The sequence below is a fragment of the Epithele typhae genome (genome assembly GCF_022376455.1).
Source record: "Epithele typhae strain CBS 203.58 chromosome Unknown BXZ73scaffold_43, whole genome shotgun sequence".
Classification (NCBI taxonomy): Eukaryota; Fungi; Basidiomycota; class Agaricomycetes; order Polyporales; family Epitheliaceae; genus Epithele; species Epithele typhae.
Window position 1 is genome coordinate 154,848 of NW_025954234.1, and position 15,748 is coordinate 170,595.

Below are 15,748 nucleotides of genomic sequence, written 5' to 3' on the forward strand. Positions count from 1 at the left end.
CTGCTGACACGCCCGGTTCAGCCGACACTGAGTCGCGCCGCGATGGTTCACAGAGCACAAACACGCGCGAAGACGCGATGCAACTAAAATGCCGCCGCAAGCAGCGCCTGCTAGTATTGATAGTAATACACCCATCGAGTTCGGCTCGGATACATAAGGCACGATATGATACACGCGAAAGAAATACAGCGCACGCCCGCGCCAGACTCGGCACCGACGCTCAACGCCCGGGGCCGCACGCGCTCACGAGCTCACGCGTTGCGCGGGAGGCCGAGCCCCAGCCGCCGCAGCGAGAACCGCTTCCGGAGGGACTTGCTCTCCTTCTCCTCCTTCGCCACCTTCTCCACCGACGCGGGCGCGGGAGCAGGCGCGGGAACGGGCTTCTCCGACGCGCGCAGGGCCTCCCCGCTCGCCTTCCGGCCGCCCGTGCGGCTCAGCAGGCGGCGGATCGTGCCCCGGCGCGACGCGCCGCCCTCCCGCTCCTTCCCCACCTCCGCCTCAGCGCCCGCGACCGGCGCGAGCAGGTCCGGGGCCGAGTCCGTCGCGGCGCGCGCGTGCGCGGTTGCCGTCGCCGGCGTCGGTGTGCGCGCGAGGGGCAGCGAGAGCCGGCGCCACCGGCCGCTGCTCGTCTTGGAGCGCGCGAGCTTCGGCGCGTCGGCGGCGTCGGTGTCGGCATCGCCGGGGAACGGCGTGGTGGGCGCGGTGGGCGAGGGGAGGATGGGCACGGGCGGGAGGGAGATCGCGGGGGAGGGGTGCGTGGGGGAGGAGGTGTCGACCATCTTGACGAGCTGCACCTTGGGGAGGACGAGCGGGACGAGCGGGAGGGAGAGGCTGTCGGCGTCCGAGTCGGAGGAGGGCGCGTCCTCGGCGTGCTTGGCGTGCTCGTGGTCGGGCTCGCAGAGCGTCACGTCCGCGTCCTCGGCGTCGTCGGAGGCGGGGGCGAGCGGGAGGTCGGTCTTGAACGGGGACGCGGGGGTCTCGGGGCGCTCCGAGTCCTCGCTCTCGCTATCGCTCTCGGGGTCCTCTGCGGGTGCTGGGGTGGGGGCGGGCTCGGGGGCGGGGGCGGAGGACGACGCGGAAGGGGACATCGCGAGCTTCGGGGGGAGGGCGACTGGCACGTCGTGCACGGACGCAGCGGAGGAGGGGGAGGGAGCGGAGGAGGAAGAGTGCGCGGCGATGACCGCGACCTGTCCCGCGCCGAGGCGGACGAGCGCGGCGGAGAGCAGCGGGTGGACGTAGTAGTACGCGTAGCGGTAGCTCGAGAGGAGCGCTTCGCGCGGGTACGTCCGTCGCGGTGTGGCTAGCTCCGCAGAGACGATCGACTGGCCTGTGTGCGCTGCGGTGTTATTATCGCACATGCTCGGTGAGCGAGCGAAGGAACGTACCAGGAAGGAGAGGCTGTCTTCCGGTGCCGGCAGAAGTAGCTAGGCAATACAAACGGCGAAGAGATGAAGGTTGGAGGTCAAATGACGGGCGCGTTCTCGGCCGGAGAGCCTGCTCGATCTCGATCAGTATTGCGCTGGCGTTATAAACCTGGCTAGATTGCTCACCGAAGTAGAAGTGGAAGTATTTGAGGGGCGGGCGTCCTCAGAGTCACCAAGTGCAAAGCCCGCGCGGCGCAGAATGATTGAGAGCGCGTACGCGACCGCGGCGACACTCGACCAGAACGCAAGGCGCGAGGAGACGACGACGAGGCTCCGTGCAGATGATGCGGCGCGCAGGGACATGGTCGTCGCGATCCGGAAGGGGGTGAGCACGTACGAGAGCGCTGTGGAGCCGGCGAGGTGGAGCCGTGCGTAGGCGTAGTGCACACACGGGGCGAGGAGGCGGAGGAAAGACGGGGTGAGTTCGACGGGCATGGCGTCAAGTATGATAGGATGGAGGAGGTGGTGTGGGGAGTTGAGGGGGGCGGGGAACAATATTTAGGAGATCTAGAGCGAAAGGCAAGGGTGGGAAACGGTCGCCCTTCGAGATGAGGGGCGAGGGCGAAGGAGAATATGGGCAGGGGGGGCAGAGCCAAAGCAAAGGGGAGCGTAATGCGGAAAAGCAAGGTGCGGAGTGGGGCACGGAGCGTGTTATATGTGCGCGCACACAGGCGTGCGGGGCGCGCAAGGCGAATGAAAAGCATGGCCACCGCGCTGCGCTACGACATGGCCGCGACCCGGGACCACAGCCGGGGCGAGCGTGGCCGGAAAAGAGAGCGAGGATTAGGCCACGTTTGATGCGTGCTTGCTGTCGGGGCCCGTCAGCACGTCGTTCAAGTGCGTTTGCACGTACGGGGGGAGGCGGGACCGGGACTGGGACGGCGGGAGCGAGACAGAGGGCGAGCGCTCGTGCATCGCCCGGCACGCGGAAGCCTCGCGTCAAACTGCGCGCGGGATCAGGGGTGGCTCACCGCGGGCACGCTGCAAGGACGCGCCGGGATGGATGACGCTTCCGCGATCTTCCAGCGCGGAGGCGGTCACTTGGAATGGTCCCTGGGAGTCGCACACGAGATGGAAGGCAGTGTGCGAGGGCAAGAACAGCGTTCGTCTCTCTACCCGAGGAGGCGTCCATGCTTGCTCATCGTTCTCGCGCCCTCGGGAGCTGGCGGAGATGAATGCCGGGCCAACGTCGCGTGGAGGAGGCGGTGAGCTGGCCCGGAATCACAGGGAGCGACTTGTGTTGGTTGGAGCTGATCGGTGTCGAGAGACTGGACCACGTCTTCGCGCTTTGCATGCGAACGTTCAGCTCAAGGCCCAGTCGCACGCCATCCTTTCTCGAGACCATCGCCACCGCCGCCTGAGCTAGGCCTGAACACACTCGCCAGTGCGCACCCAACCACCACCCACCCGCCCAGAGCGCCGCCCCCGTGAACGGTGAATTCACATGTCCCGCCGCCCGCCGACGGAGCACCCGTTTTGAGCCCGCCCCCGCTCCTGTCCCGCTCTCCGCCTATCCACCCAGCCTTCGCCGGTCCTCCCCTGCCACCCAGCCCTCAAATACAACATGCATCCACCCGATCTCGCCTTGTTTTCCCTTCCTCCTTCCCTCCATATCTCCCCGCGCCCTCTGCCTACGCCCGCTTAACCCCTTCGTACGCCCGCAGTTCCCGTACACACCTCATAAACCCCGCCCCGCACCGGTGCGTGCGCGCGGCCCGGACCCGACTCTGTCCACCGTTTGCTTCAGTCGCTGACCTTTTCTCCGTGCCCACCATGTCAGCCCCTCCGCCACGCTCCCCGCCTCCTCGGGTCCTCGAGAGCACTACCCCCAAACTCTCACCTTGCAAGTCTTCCCCGGCCACGCTTCCTTGAACGATGTCGCGCGCGGCTGAGAAGAAGCCTGTTGGGTTCGCGACCCAGCTCATCGCGGGAGGTACCGCCGGGGCTATGGAAGCTGTCCGTCCTCTCTCTCCTCTTTGGCTTCGGTGTGCTTCAGGCCTAATGCCGTCCCCGCGCGCACACAGCTATGCTGCCAACCGCTCGACACCATCAAAGTGCGCATGCAGCTCTCCAAGTCCGGCACGGCCCCAGGGGTGAGTGCTCACTTCTCTGTCGCTCCCGATCCCCTCGCCTGTGTCGCGACACTCATCTCGGCCGTGCCCGCTCCCCAGACGAAGCCGCGCGGGTTTATCGCGACAGGGGCGATGATCGTCCGCCGCGAGACCCCGCTCGCGCTCTACAAGGGCCTCGGCGCGGTCCTGTCCGGGATCGTGCCCAAGATGGCGATCCGCTTCGCGAGCTTCGAGCGGTACAAGGGGTGGCTCGCGGACAAGCACACGGGCAAGACGAGCGTCGGGAACATCTTCGTCGGTACGCGGCCCCCGCGCACGATCCGCGACTCCCCCACCTGACTCTCCCCTCTCGCCCGTCCGGATCCCAGCTGGCCTTGGGGCAGGCGTGACGGAGGCCGTGATGGTCGTGAACCCGATGGAGGTCGTGAAGATCCGCCTGCAGGCGCAGCAGCACTCGCTCGCGGACCCGCTCGAGGTCCCGCGCTACCGCAACGCCGGCCACGCCGTGTACTCGATCGTGCGCGAGGAGGGCTTCGCGGCCCTCTACCGCGGCGTCTCGCTCACCGCGCTCCGGCAGGCGACCAACCAGGGTCCGTCCCGCTCTCGCCTTGCCCTCCCCCCGGCTGACCGCACACGCCCGCAGGCGCGAACTTCACCGCGTACCAGGAGCTGAAGAAGCTCGCGCACAACCTCCAGCCCGAGCGCGCGGACCTGCCCTCGTACCAGCACATGCTCATCGGGCTCGTGTCGGGCGCGATGGGCCCCTTCTCGAACGCGCCGATCGACACCATCAAGACGCGCCTGCAGAAGGCGCCGGGGGCGCCCGGCCAGAGCGCGGCGCAGCGGATCGCGGCGATCGCGCGGGAGATGGTCCGCCAGGAGGGCGTGCGCGCGTTCTACAAGGGCATCACCCCGCGCGTGCTCCGCGTCGCGCCGGGCCAGGCCGTCGTCTTCGCCGTGTACGAGCGCGTGCGGAGGGCGATGGAGACGATGCAGGGGAGCTCCGAGGACAGGACGTTCAGCGAGTGAGGCAGCGGGGGCTGCTGCGTGTACTATTCGAGGGGCCGCGTGCCATGTGTATCGCTACAATCTACATGTTTGTGTGCTGAAGGGTTGAAGTGGGAAGGGGTGGATGATTAGGGTCGCTCAGCGCAAGCGTAAGGGACAGGTATCTAGTCGTTAGCGTAAAGCATAGAGCCTGTAGCACTGCACTATCCCCTGTATTCGGGTGGGTCCTTGAGCTGGTGGTAAAGGGGTAAACGCGATTAGTACGGAACGAAAGAATCTGGAGACACCATGTCCGTACACGAGAACCCCACGCCCGCTCACTGCGGCGCCGCGCTCTCCACCGCCGCGCGCCGTCTGCCCAGCTGTATCGCATAGAGGATGGCCCTGACGCCCGGCCCGAACGGCGACGACACGTCTCCGCACCGCGCTCGGTGCCACATCTCGCTGGGCAGCCCCGGCGGCAGCACGCCCTGGAGGTGCGGGAACAGCGCGTCGACGTACGCCGCCAGACGGACCCGCACGCCCTCGTCGTACTTGTCGCGCCACAGCCCGACGACGAGGCGCCGCAGTCGGTGCCCCGACGGGGGCGGCACGTCGGCCGCCGCCGCCGGCAGGCCGGCGAGGCTGACGCGGGTCCGGAGCACGAGCGTCCTCAGCGCGGGGGAGCGCGCGGCGAAGACCGCCAGCGCGACCACGGTGGGCGTCGCGGCGGCGGGGGACCAGTTGTTCGTCGCGGCTTGGGAGTCGTCGGAGGAGATGTCGAGGGTTCGGAGGTGCGGCCAGGCGGCGGCCATGGCGGCGAGGGAGGCGTCGTCGAGCGCTGAGGTGGGGGGCAGGCCGCGGTTGTTGATCTCGACGCTCGTGAGGTCTCGCAGGTGTAGAGTCGGTGCGACGAAGCAGGGATGGACCGTGAGGAGCCCGGTTTGCTCGCGGCTGCTCAAGGTGAACGTCATAGATATGTTCTGGAGAGTGGTGGGCACGTGCGCGAGGATGCGTGGCATGGACCCGGCGATGTGTGCGTTGATAGAGGAGGAGTCTTGTGGTGTGGTGGGGAGTGTGTCGAAGCCGGCGAGTCCTATGTGCAGATAGGAAAGAGGGGGGGATACGACTTGCATGAACGTCGCGAGACCCGCAAAGGCGTCAAGGTTGACTGTGACACTGAGATATTCGAGGTTCTGGAACTGTTCTCCGAATATGCGATAATCAAATTGGGCAGGGAATCGAAACCTCTCGAGCGAGAGGTGACGGATGTTTGCCGTATTCCTGAGCGTCGCCAAGAACTCGGCGCTGAAACTCCCGTCTTCGGATTCACACTCGATGTTCAGCTCCTTCAACGATTTCAGCGTTTCGAGAGGAGCCAGAGTTTCGCCCGCGATGGCCTTGTAATTGATAGTCAGCTTCTGGACGTTCAGTGCGGTTGCCGAGAGGGTGATGACCGTGTCGAGACAGGGTCTGGGCCCACCATGAACGATGCGCACTTGCTGTAGATTTGGTGGGAGCAAGTCCGAGACGATGTGGTCGGGGAGAGAGATGTCCAAGTGGTCGATACAAACCACGTGGGGAAGAATGGGCTTGTCGCGACTGTAGCGAGAAAGAAAAAAGTCCCAGTCCACGCCATTCATGAGCAGCCGAAGGATGATCTCGACCCGTCGGACGTATTTGGAGTAGGAATCGAAGCGGGCCCAGTCTGCGTCTGATGGTTTTTCGTGCAGGTAAGACTGGGCATCGAGCGTCAGCTGCGTATCTAGTGCCGTGTTGGGCTGCTTCACCTACCCTTGCAGAGCCCCGCTCTTGAGACTCGGGCGCAAGGACAAAGATCAGAGGGCTGAGGTCTGCGATGGTGTGCCACAGGCGAGCCAGCGCGAGAGGACTGAACGCCTTGGAGACGCGGGCCATTATGGCGAGGGCGTTGCGATCATAACTGATCGGGGGAAAGGATGACAGAGAACCCAAGGGGAACAGCTGGTCCATGACGAGCTCTACGATGTGTGTGGTGCCAAGGGCACGAGAGGTGGGAGTTTGAATGTCGGTTGGTTTCGGTTGAACATCCATAGTGGTCTGCCGGGTATCGATGAGTTAATGACCCATGGGCACTCGTCATGGCGAGAAAAGGTCTTACCAACTCGGCATCAGCCCCTCTACTACCCTCGGCCATATCAGTCGCAAGATTCTAGTTCTGCAGCGTCGAGGCGGAGATTGCTGGGGACTGGGATGAAGAGAGAGTCGTTTGCCGCAAGGCGCACGCTGTTGTGATTCCGTAGTCATCGTTGTAAGCGCCGAGTGTCTCACTCCTGGCGGGAAACCACGTGGGCTGACGCGGCGTCACTACGGGGGCGAATCACCGTTTTCAACTTTCTTCGAACTGTCCACGATGCCCTAGCATGATCGATTGATCCACGCTACACGGGGGGGGGGGGGTGATATCTAGGAGCAAGAGAGGCATCTGGGAGAGAGCTGCGCACCGTGTTCAGCTGTTGCATACGCACGCCGCAATGTCGACAGAACAGAGCTCACCTGTATGTAGTACGTACATGCTCTCATCGCCGGCAGCTTTCACCATAACGTCCGCCACCAAATGCCGTGCGTGTTTACCCTGCAGTGCTTCTGTGTCGCTTCGCCGTCCTTCTGCTCATATGGATCGCGGCGAGAGTGCTCGTGACCCCAGCCCCAGAGACGAGCGGTTTCGGCTCGGCTCCCCCTCCCAACCCAAAGATCTGAAAGGTTCCATCTGGGCGCACAGGGTGGGACGGGCCCTCGAAGTTCGGGAACAGCGCGTCCACGTACAACGCGAGGCGGGAGCGCGTCTCCTCGTCGTACTCGTATCCTCGGAGACCGACCTCGAGGTGCCGAAGGGCGTGTGTCGATGGGGGTGGCATTCCGTCCGTGGTGCTCGGCAGGTTGGTGAGCTGGAAGCGGGTGCCGAGGACGAGGGTCTTGAGCGAGGGACAGCGCTCCGCGAAGATCGCGAGCGCGCGGACGGTGGGACAGCCGGCGGCCGGCGGCCACTGTGAGAACGGCCTGTGGCGCTTTGCTATCTCGAGAGTCTGTAGGAGCGGCCAGGCGGCGGCCATAGCTGACAGGGTGGCGTCGTCGATGGCCAGCGCAAACGCATTTCGGGATCCGATCGCGAGTCACGACTGTGGTGAGCCCGTGCAGGTGTAGTGCCGGCTCGACGACGCAGGGTCGAAGCTTGATTGTGTCCATCAGCTGCCAGGGGTTCAGCGTATGAAACTTCCAGGAGAGGTGGTGGAGAGTCGGAGGTACGGGCGCGAGCAAGCCAGACATGTGTTCGGCGAGGCTGGTGTGTAACATGTCGGACTCCTCAGCTTGCCAGGGGAAGCGATCTAGGAAAAATACTTGCAAGCGGTGGAGAGGAGGGGACAACACTCGCCTGAATGTCGCCAGACCACCAGCGTGTCCAATTTCTGCAAATACTTCAAGGCCCTCGACGTTCTGAAATTGTCCTTGAAAGAGGTTGTAGTCAACGTCCGTCGGGAAACGAAGTCAGGTGAGGGCGAGACGGCGGAGAGAGGACATGCATCTGAGTGGGGCTAAAACTTCAATACTGGCGTGTCCTTCGATAGAGAGATCGCTCAGGAAATCGAGGGTCTGTAGAGGTGCCAGCTGCTCTCTTGTGATGTGTTCATAGCTGATTTCCACCTTTCGAGTGCCACACGCAGTTGCAGAGAGCGCTGACAATGCGTTGAACACGGCGTTTCGAAACTTGGGTGGCCCGAAAGTCGCGGAACCAGGATCGAAGAGACCAACTTTTCTCAGAGTCGGCGGAAGAAGGGCCGCCACGATGGGGAAAGGGAGTGTAGAGAAGGGGAGAAGGTCGAGACGGATGAGGTGAGGAAGGATGGGCTTGTCGGGGCCATAGCGTGGAAGAAAGAAGTCCCAGTCTATTTTTTTTCTACGCTATTGACAACCCTCCCTACGTGTTTGACGTGGCTGGCATAGAGATCGAAGCGTGCCCAGGCTTCATTCGGCGGGTCTTCATCCAGGCGCTATTTCAACATATGTCCTAGTGAGCGACGTGATGGTACCGCGACCGCCAAGCGTCTGACTCACCCATTGATGACGATTCTCAGGACACGGGGCCAGAAGGGAGAGCAGTGGATCCAGGTCAGCAATTGAGCGCCACATATGAGAGAGGGCAGCAGAATTGAGCGCCTTAGATACACATGCCATTGCAACGATGGACCCTCGACCACGATGTGTAGGAGGGACCTTGAACGGTGACCTCGACTCGTGAGTCTGGTCCATGATGAGCTCCAGAAGGTCTGGGCATCCGAGGACACGAGCTGCGGATGACTCGGGGCCCACGAATGTCTTCGTGGTGGGCTGTGTAAACGTGACAGTGCTTGGTGTGAGAGCTGTGGCGACACGAATCCCGAGGAGACCATGCCTACCGCTGCACGAGAAATGCGCTGGTTGAGTGGATCGGCCTGAGAAACAGCCATGATCAGGTGGTGGTCGGGGAGAGAGTGCATTAGGCGCCGTGGCGCTGCCACACCTCTCACTGTGACATAATCCTCTCCTCGTACGTTAACGCTCGTGCGCCCTTGCACGCATATATTCTAAAAACACTCATATCCCACTGTCGTACAGGTAGGAAAACCGCCGAAAAAGCCGGGTTTACAATATACCTCTGGTGTTTGTAGGAGATTCGGGACTCTGGCGAACGGCAGCTGGCTACACGACGACTAAACACAGGCACGATATGCTCGCGCGCGAGCTTGGGATACGCTGACAGGAGGGCGTGCGAGTCTTCGCCGTCTGCGAGCGCGTGCGGAGGGCGATGGAGATGCAGGGGAGCTCCGAGGACAGGACAGATCATCGAACCTGTGGCATCGCCCTGGGTAGTAGGTAGTAGAGGGGTAAACGCGATTAGTACGGAACAGGAGCATCTGGAGACGTTCGTACGAGCTGAAGGGCCCATGAGAAGCCCGCGCGTCCTCATTGCGACGCCGCGCATCCCATCGCCGTGCGCCTTCTGCCCAGCTGTATCGCAAAAATGACGGCCGCGACGTCTGGTCCGAACGGACACGACAAATTTTGGAGCCCTCTGCGCGACAACACTCGGTGGGCTATCAGGGGCGGCGGCACGCCCCGGAGGTTCGGGAACAGCGCGTCGACGTACGACCCCAGACGGAACCGCGTGCCCTCGTCGTACTTGTCGTCCCACAGCCCGACCACGAGGCGCTGTAGTCGGTGCCCCGACGGGGGCGGCACGTCGGCCATCGTCGCCGGCAGGCCGGTGAGCTCGACGCGGGTCCGGAGCACGAGCGTCCTCAGCGCGGGGGAGCGCGCGGCGAAGACCGCCAGCGCGGCCACGGTGGGCGTCGCGGCGGCGGGAGACCACCGCTCCGCCGCGGATTCTGAGTTGCTGGATGAGATGACCAAGGTTTGGAGGTGTGGCCAAGCGGCAGCCATGGCGGCGAGGGAGGCGTCGTCGAGCGCTGACGTGGGGGGTAGGCAGGGATTATTTATCTCGACGGTCGTGAGGTGCCGTAGACGTAGAGTTGGTTCGACGAAGCAGGGATGGACCATGAAAATCCTGATTCGCATGCGGTGGTCCGAGTCGAACGTCATAGATATGTTCTGGAGAGTGGTGGGGACATGCGCAAGGATACGTGGCATGTACCTGGCGATTTGTGCATTGATAGAGGTGGAGTCTTGGGGTGGAGTCAGGAGCGTGTTAAAGCTGGCAATTTCTATGTGCAGAGAGAGAAGAGGGGGGGATACGACTTGCATGAACGTCACGAGACCAAAACAGGCGTCGAGGTCGACTGTGACGCTAAGATGTTCGAGGTTCTGGAACTGCTCTCCGAATATGCGATAGTCAAATTGGGCAGGAAATCGAAGTCTTTTGAGTGAGAGGTGACGGATGTTTGCCGTATTCCTGAGCGTCGCCAAGATCTCGACGCTGAAAATCTCGCCTTCGGGTTCACACTCAATTTTCAGCTCCGTCAACGATTTCAGCGTTTCGAGAGGGGCTAGAGTTTCGCCCGCAATGGTCTTGTAAATTATAGTCAGCTTCTGAACGTCGAGTGCGGTTGCCGTGAGAGTGAGAAGCGCGTTGAGACAGGGATGAGATCTGGGAGAGTCGGGCCCATTATGAGCGATGCACACTTGCTGTAGAGTTGATGGGAGCAAGGCCGAGACGATGTGGTCGGGGAGAGAGATGTCCAAGTGGTCGATACGAACCACGCGGGGGAAAATAGGCTTGTCGCGACTGTAGCGTGGAAGAAACAAGTCCCAGTCCACGCCATCTAGGAGCAGCCGCAGGATGACCTCAACCCGTCGGACGTATTTGGAGTAGGAATCGAAGCGGGCCCAGTCTGCGTCTGATGGCTCCTCGTATAAGTAAGGCTGGGCCGCATTGAGAGTCAGCTGTGTATCTAGTGCTGTGTTGGGCTGCTTCACCTACCCATCCAGAGTACCGCGGTTGAGCGGGTGAAAGGAGAAGTATCAGAGGCTTGAGGTTTGCGATGGTGTGCCACAGGCGAGCCAGCGCGAGAGGACTGAACGCCTTTGAGACGCGGGCTATTGCGGCGAGGGCGTCGCGATCACTAGGGAGGGGAGCGAATGACAGAGAACCCATGGAGAACAGCTGGTCCATGATGAGCTCGACGATGTCTGTGCTGCCGAGGGCACGAGAAGTGGGAGTTTGAACGTCGGTTGGTTTCGGCTGAACATCCATGGTGGTCTGCCGGATATCGATAAGTTGATGGGCACTCGTTGTGACGAGAAAGTTCTTACCAGCTTAGCAGCAGCCCCGCCTAATACCCTCAGCTATAGCAGTCGCCAGATGCTGAAGCTGCAGTGTCGGAGCGGGGATTAGGGACTGAGATAAAGGGGGTAGGCAAGGTTGCTTGCGAGTCGTTTGGCAATTGGCCGCAGACTGCAGCGCTAGTCAACGGTGTAAGCGCCGAGTGCCTGTGACGCGGCGTTACGGCGCGAATCGCCGTCTTCAAGGCTTCAAGCGTACATCCTGACGATGCCCTAACGTGTTCCATGCCACACCAAAGGACTCAGCAATGGCCCCTATTAACGGAACTTGGCACAATAACTTCTGGACTTGCCGTAGCGGTCACTCACTGGTGAGTATAAAAGTATCGATATCTCGATTCTCAACGTATTCCTCAGCCCTGACGCTTGCGCCCGGTCGCGCGCACGTATTGCAAGGAATATTATTGCCCGATCATACAGAAGGAAAAACGGCGCTGCCGCCGAGTCTGCTGGATACGTCTGATGGTAGCACTATAAGTCTAGGAAGTGAAGCAGGGATGCGAGTACTCATAATCGCCTCACGGGATCTCCACGATCTGTCTGAAGCGTGCAAAAATCTCCGAGACCTTCAGTCCGGACTTCAGCATGGCTTTCATGCTGGGACTGAGGTTTGTGTCCCAGCTCCAGTCTGGAACATGCTCGAATATCCACCTTTTCCCGTTCGGTCGCATTCTACCAAAGATGGGTAGCCCCATCCGAGAATTCCTCGGTGGGTGCACCACCGCCGGATCCCTATCCGTACCCCCAATGATGTACGTGTAGAGCGACAGAACATCTCCCAGGACCAACGCATCCTGCCCAGAAAGCTGCGGCTCGCGCCCGTCCGCGCCCGGGCGCAAGCGGTAGACGGGATACGCATGGAAGACGATCTGGCGGAGGCTCTCAGCCCAGAGGACGACCGGGAAGTATCCAGCGACGGCCGCCGCGTGCGACCTGTTCCGCCTCGCAGCCGCAGCCGCGGCGAACGCGTCTCGGCGCAGGTCCTGGACGCGGCCCCACAAGGCGCGGTCCCAGCGCAGCCCCTTGTAGTGGTCGTACGGGTGGTTGCTGAACGAGTGGGTCTCCACCCGGAACTTCGCCGCGGGGAACTCGGTGCGGGGCGTCCGGAGGGTGAGGGAGTAGTAGAACTCGGGCGCGAACATCCGCTCCAGCGGCGTCTCGGTCGGGCCGCGGGAGAGGTGCACGGCGGCGTTGCAGGCCATCGTGATCGCGAAGCGGTTGAGCTCCGCCCAGTCGCGCATCGCGGCGGCGACGGCGGCCGGGCAGCTGTAGCCTGCGCCGGCGTCGTCGCAGAGCGCGCGCGCGCTCGGCAGCCGCGGGACGCAGGCGGTCCTGGGCGCGATGAGATCCTGCGTGCCACTCGGGTGGTGCGGTGGACTCACTTGTGGAAGGGCCAGTTCGCCTTGTGGCACTCGGGGCTGCAGTACTTGGCTACGTTGCACGCGCCGCAGTTCTTGAGTTCGCGGCGACCGGGGATGTATCCGCACTGCGTGCATCGATCTCGCGGGGCGACGAAGCCATCGAGAGCGATGACGTCGACGCTTCCACGGGGCACGACAGCCGCGAGGAATGGGCGTCCACCGGATTCCCAGGGGTCTGTATGAGTGGCCATCGTCGCCGGAGTGCTGTGTCTGAAGTAGAGAGATGGCGGTGTGGAGGGGCTGGTCAAGAGAGAGATCCGGAAGAACATCAGCAAAATGGGTGCATGCACGACAGGGCTCTGTAGTACACTGTAGTATGTCAGATAGCGCTATCATTATTTGTAGTTCAGACGAGCAATGATCCGATAGTATCCATGTTTGGTAGATTAACGGCGGCGACGATCGGCATTCATCTGCATCTGTCGGACAAGACGCCTTCCGATCGGGCATGGTCAGACGCCAGTGAACGTCAGATCGAATCCCGGTGTGTGTATGATCATTAGCTGACCCATGCATGATCTAACATCATCCGCGCAGCCGCTATACTACAGTGCATGTTTGACCCGACAAAGACCTGTCGAGTGCGATCAGACACGGGTGTTGACGTCCATTACGGACCAAATGACGGGTCACAGGATGCCTGGTGCGGTACAATCCACTGACATCATGCACGCACTTATAGCAGGTGTGCAGCACAAACCATTGTATTGCTACTTTATATCGAGTAAGGTACATACTACACATTGAAGAGAGCGACAAGAATATGTTGAATGTTATGCTAACAATGCGTAGTCACCGTGTCAGCGGAATTAAGACCGACTCTCTGTGCTCATACAGCGGCTGGCAGGCAGGCCGGCGGAGGTCGTGGTCGAGCACGTGAAGCTGGTATGCCGCATGGGTCTGTGTCCTGTGGGTTCCGTTCTTAGGGACTAAGAGGAGCGCGGCGAAGAAGCTGAACTTAACGCTGAAAACTTGGCGTCAGCGTCGGGGCTTGGGATTCGGCGCGAGGGCGAGGGAATTCAAGACGTACTTCCGGCCTCAGGTGCCTTGGGGCGTCCAGGTGCCGAGTAGCGGAGGGACGGTCGGCACGATGTTGGGTTCAAGTGGGAAATGGTGAGCGCGGGGCGGGCGGAGGAGGAGTGGGATGGTACGAACACTGACAACCAGCGCAGTCACTTGTGACATGCTGACGTCGCGCTGCGCTGAGCTGCGCGTGGGCGACGCGCTCGGTGGCCTCGAACCCGGGGTTATTCCAGTGGACGGCGCGGACGGAGAGGCCGAAGCCAGTGAAGGGACACGGCAACCGGGGGAGGTGGATGCGTAGGGCGCAGAGGGGTGTATCGGTTGAGCGCGGGGAGATGGACGCGTTGAGGGCGGGAGAGATACTCACCTGAGAAGTCGTATCCCACTCCTCATGAACCGGTTCCAGCGGCGCCAGCGGCGCCGCACTTGCTGTCAAAGATTGGTGAAGCAAGAGGAAACAAGACAGGGGGAAGGAGGTTCATACTACAGCAGTGCGGGCCCCAGTGGTATAAGTGTTCTTGTTGAGCGGAGTTCATGTTGACCAGGATACTGTTGCCAGATGGGCTGCGCTTGAACCGGGTGGCAACGGGAGGATGCACATCTAATCATCTTACCTGCTGATGGTGACACCGGCCACCATGAGCTTCTGAGAGGCTCGTCAGCAATAATATCAACTGGCCAACAAGTCAAAACACACTTACGACTCAACAGATACGGCGAGGGAGACGATTCCACATACTATGTAGGTACGAGACGCGGAGATCCGAGAATCTGATGAGGGCACGAGTACCGTGAGACAGGAGGTCCGAGGGTGTCGCGGAGGAGAGAGGGAGTGGAGTGGGCAAACGCGGAGAAGATTAGAGGAAGGCAGGGCAAGCAGAGAAAAGCATACTGAGCACGATGGGAACTTCGGGGATGGCGAGGCGCGAGGCTTGACAGAGAGCGTGTGACGCCGTTCAGGGAGGCGCCACGTAATGAGAGCGAGCGCGCGCGCGTCTGCAATGGTGACGGGGTCCGGAGTCGAGTCCTGTGGACGTGCGAGTGGATAGAATTGGGAGAGTAGTAGTACCAGCGCCCCTACCGAGGATGTTCTGACTACACTCCAGCTCCTTCTTAGCGTGAAGAGGCAAGGAATAAGTTTCATCTATCATAATACATCTGGCTCCCCAGTGCTCTCTCAACAAATCTCTTACCAGATTATCACCGGTCGAGCAGAGCCCTACACTACGCAAGTCGATCGTGTCCGATCATTGGGCATCCGGTCCGACGATGTCTGGCGTCTGCCGAGCTGACATCATCCGCTTTCGCCGGGCGCCACAGCGCTCGATCGGCCGCCCCTCGTTTTGCTGATGAAGCTTGGCGGTATGTGGATCGCGTCCTCTTGTTCGCACGGACTATATCGGGCTCGATCGACTCGACTTTCGTATGTTCAGAGGATATAGGTGGCTTCTCAGCGCCCGGGGAAAGGTCTTTAATTGTCTACTCGATGGTTAGGCACTGGGAGAATACCCTATGATCGCAGCTCACCTATGGATCAGTCCCGCATGGACGGCTCGCGGCAGCGCACGAGGATGCATGGAACACACTGACGGCCAGACGAACGAAGGTGACAGGCCTGGAGGCGAGTTCAGCGCGAGACGCAAAGGTACCTTCTGCCCGACCACGTGGTGCACGGGAGGCGAGGTACCCCGCGATCGCCGGCGCGTTGACAAGCTGAATCCGTGCGGTCGCAGAAAGCACAAGCAGTGCCTCTACACGCGAGTCAAATGGATGACACCGTCCGAACGACCGTATGTAAATGGAGGGAAGGGCGTGATAGTGGTACAAGTTTTCGATAATCGCGATCCGTCACAGGGTAGAAGGTGGTTGGTACAAAGTGGGCATCCATGAAGAGATACATGGCGACGTCGGATAAGCATCGTGCTGTAAAATGGATGACGTGAGCTGGACAGGCATTAATGAAATCATGCATTCACTGGAGGGCTGGGAATACCACGTTACACGT

At 61.4% G+C, this 15,748-nt stretch overlaps 6 protein-coding genes across 6 annotated transcripts; 2 read left to right on the top strand and 4 right to left on the bottom strand.

The window, feature by feature from the left end:
• Nucleotides 1–251: 251 nt before the first annotated feature.
• Nucleotides 252–1,859, bottom strand: BXZ73DRAFT_103689 (uncharacterized protein; the record flags this gene model as incomplete). Its single annotated transcript, XM_048015657.1, has 3 exons — nt 252–1,327; nt 1,386–1,494; nt 1,551–1,859. The coding sequence occupies 3 exons, from the start codon at nt 1,857–1,859 to the stop codon at nt 252–254; spliced, it is 1,494 nt and encodes a 497-aa protein (XP_047875493.1).
• Nucleotides 1,860–3,299: 1,440 nt separating this feature from the next.
• On the top strand, nt 3,300–4,525 carry BXZ73DRAFT_50775 (mitochondrial carrier; the record flags this gene model as incomplete). Its single annotated transcript, XM_048020502.1, has 5 exons — nt 3,300–3,380; nt 3,449–3,517; nt 3,596–3,794; nt 3,865–4,086; nt 4,140–4,525. The coding sequence occupies 5 exons, from the start codon at nt 3,300–3,302 to the stop codon at nt 4,523–4,525; spliced, it is 957 nt and encodes a 318-aa protein (XP_047875494.1).
• A 296-nt stretch (nt 4,526–4,821) lies between these two features.
• BXZ73DRAFT_103691 (uncharacterized protein) lies at nt 4,822–7,575 on the bottom strand (the record flags this gene model as incomplete). Its single annotated transcript, XM_048015658.1, has 3 exons — nt 4,822–6,222; nt 6,278–6,562; nt 7,243–7,575. 3 exons carry the CDS (start codon nt 7,573–7,575, stop codon nt 4,822–4,824), a joined length of 2,019 nt encoding a protein of 672 aa, XP_047875495.1.
• A 1,888-nt stretch (nt 7,576–9,463) lies between these two features.
• On the bottom strand, nt 9,464–11,210 carry BXZ73DRAFT_79358 (uncharacterized protein; the record flags this gene model as incomplete). The annotated part of the gene is made up of 2 exons (XM_048023071.1): nt 9,464–10,879; nt 10,938–11,210. 2 exons carry the CDS (start codon nt 11,208–11,210, stop codon nt 9,464–9,466), a joined length of 1,689 nt encoding a protein of 562 aa, XP_047875496.1.
• A 607-nt stretch (nt 11,211–11,817) lies between these two features.
• BXZ73DRAFT_103693 (uncharacterized protein) lies at nt 11,818–12,911 on the bottom strand (the record flags this gene model as incomplete). Its single annotated transcript, XM_048015659.1, has 2 exons — nt 11,818–12,631; nt 12,682–12,911. The coding sequence occupies 2 exons, from the start codon at nt 12,909–12,911 to the stop codon at nt 11,818–11,820; spliced, it is 1,044 nt and encodes a 347-aa protein (XP_047875497.1).
• A 319-nt stretch (nt 12,912–13,230) lies between these two features.
• BXZ73DRAFT_79360 (uncharacterized protein) lies at nt 13,231–14,114 on the top strand (the record flags this gene model as incomplete). Its single annotated transcript, XM_048023072.1, has 4 exons — nt 13,231–13,405; nt 13,513–13,605; nt 13,647–13,833; nt 13,928–14,114. 4 exons carry the CDS (start codon nt 13,231–13,233, stop codon nt 14,112–14,114), a joined length of 642 nt encoding a protein of 213 aa, XP_047875498.1.
• Between the last annotated feature and the right edge of the window lie 1,634 nt (nt 14,115–15,748).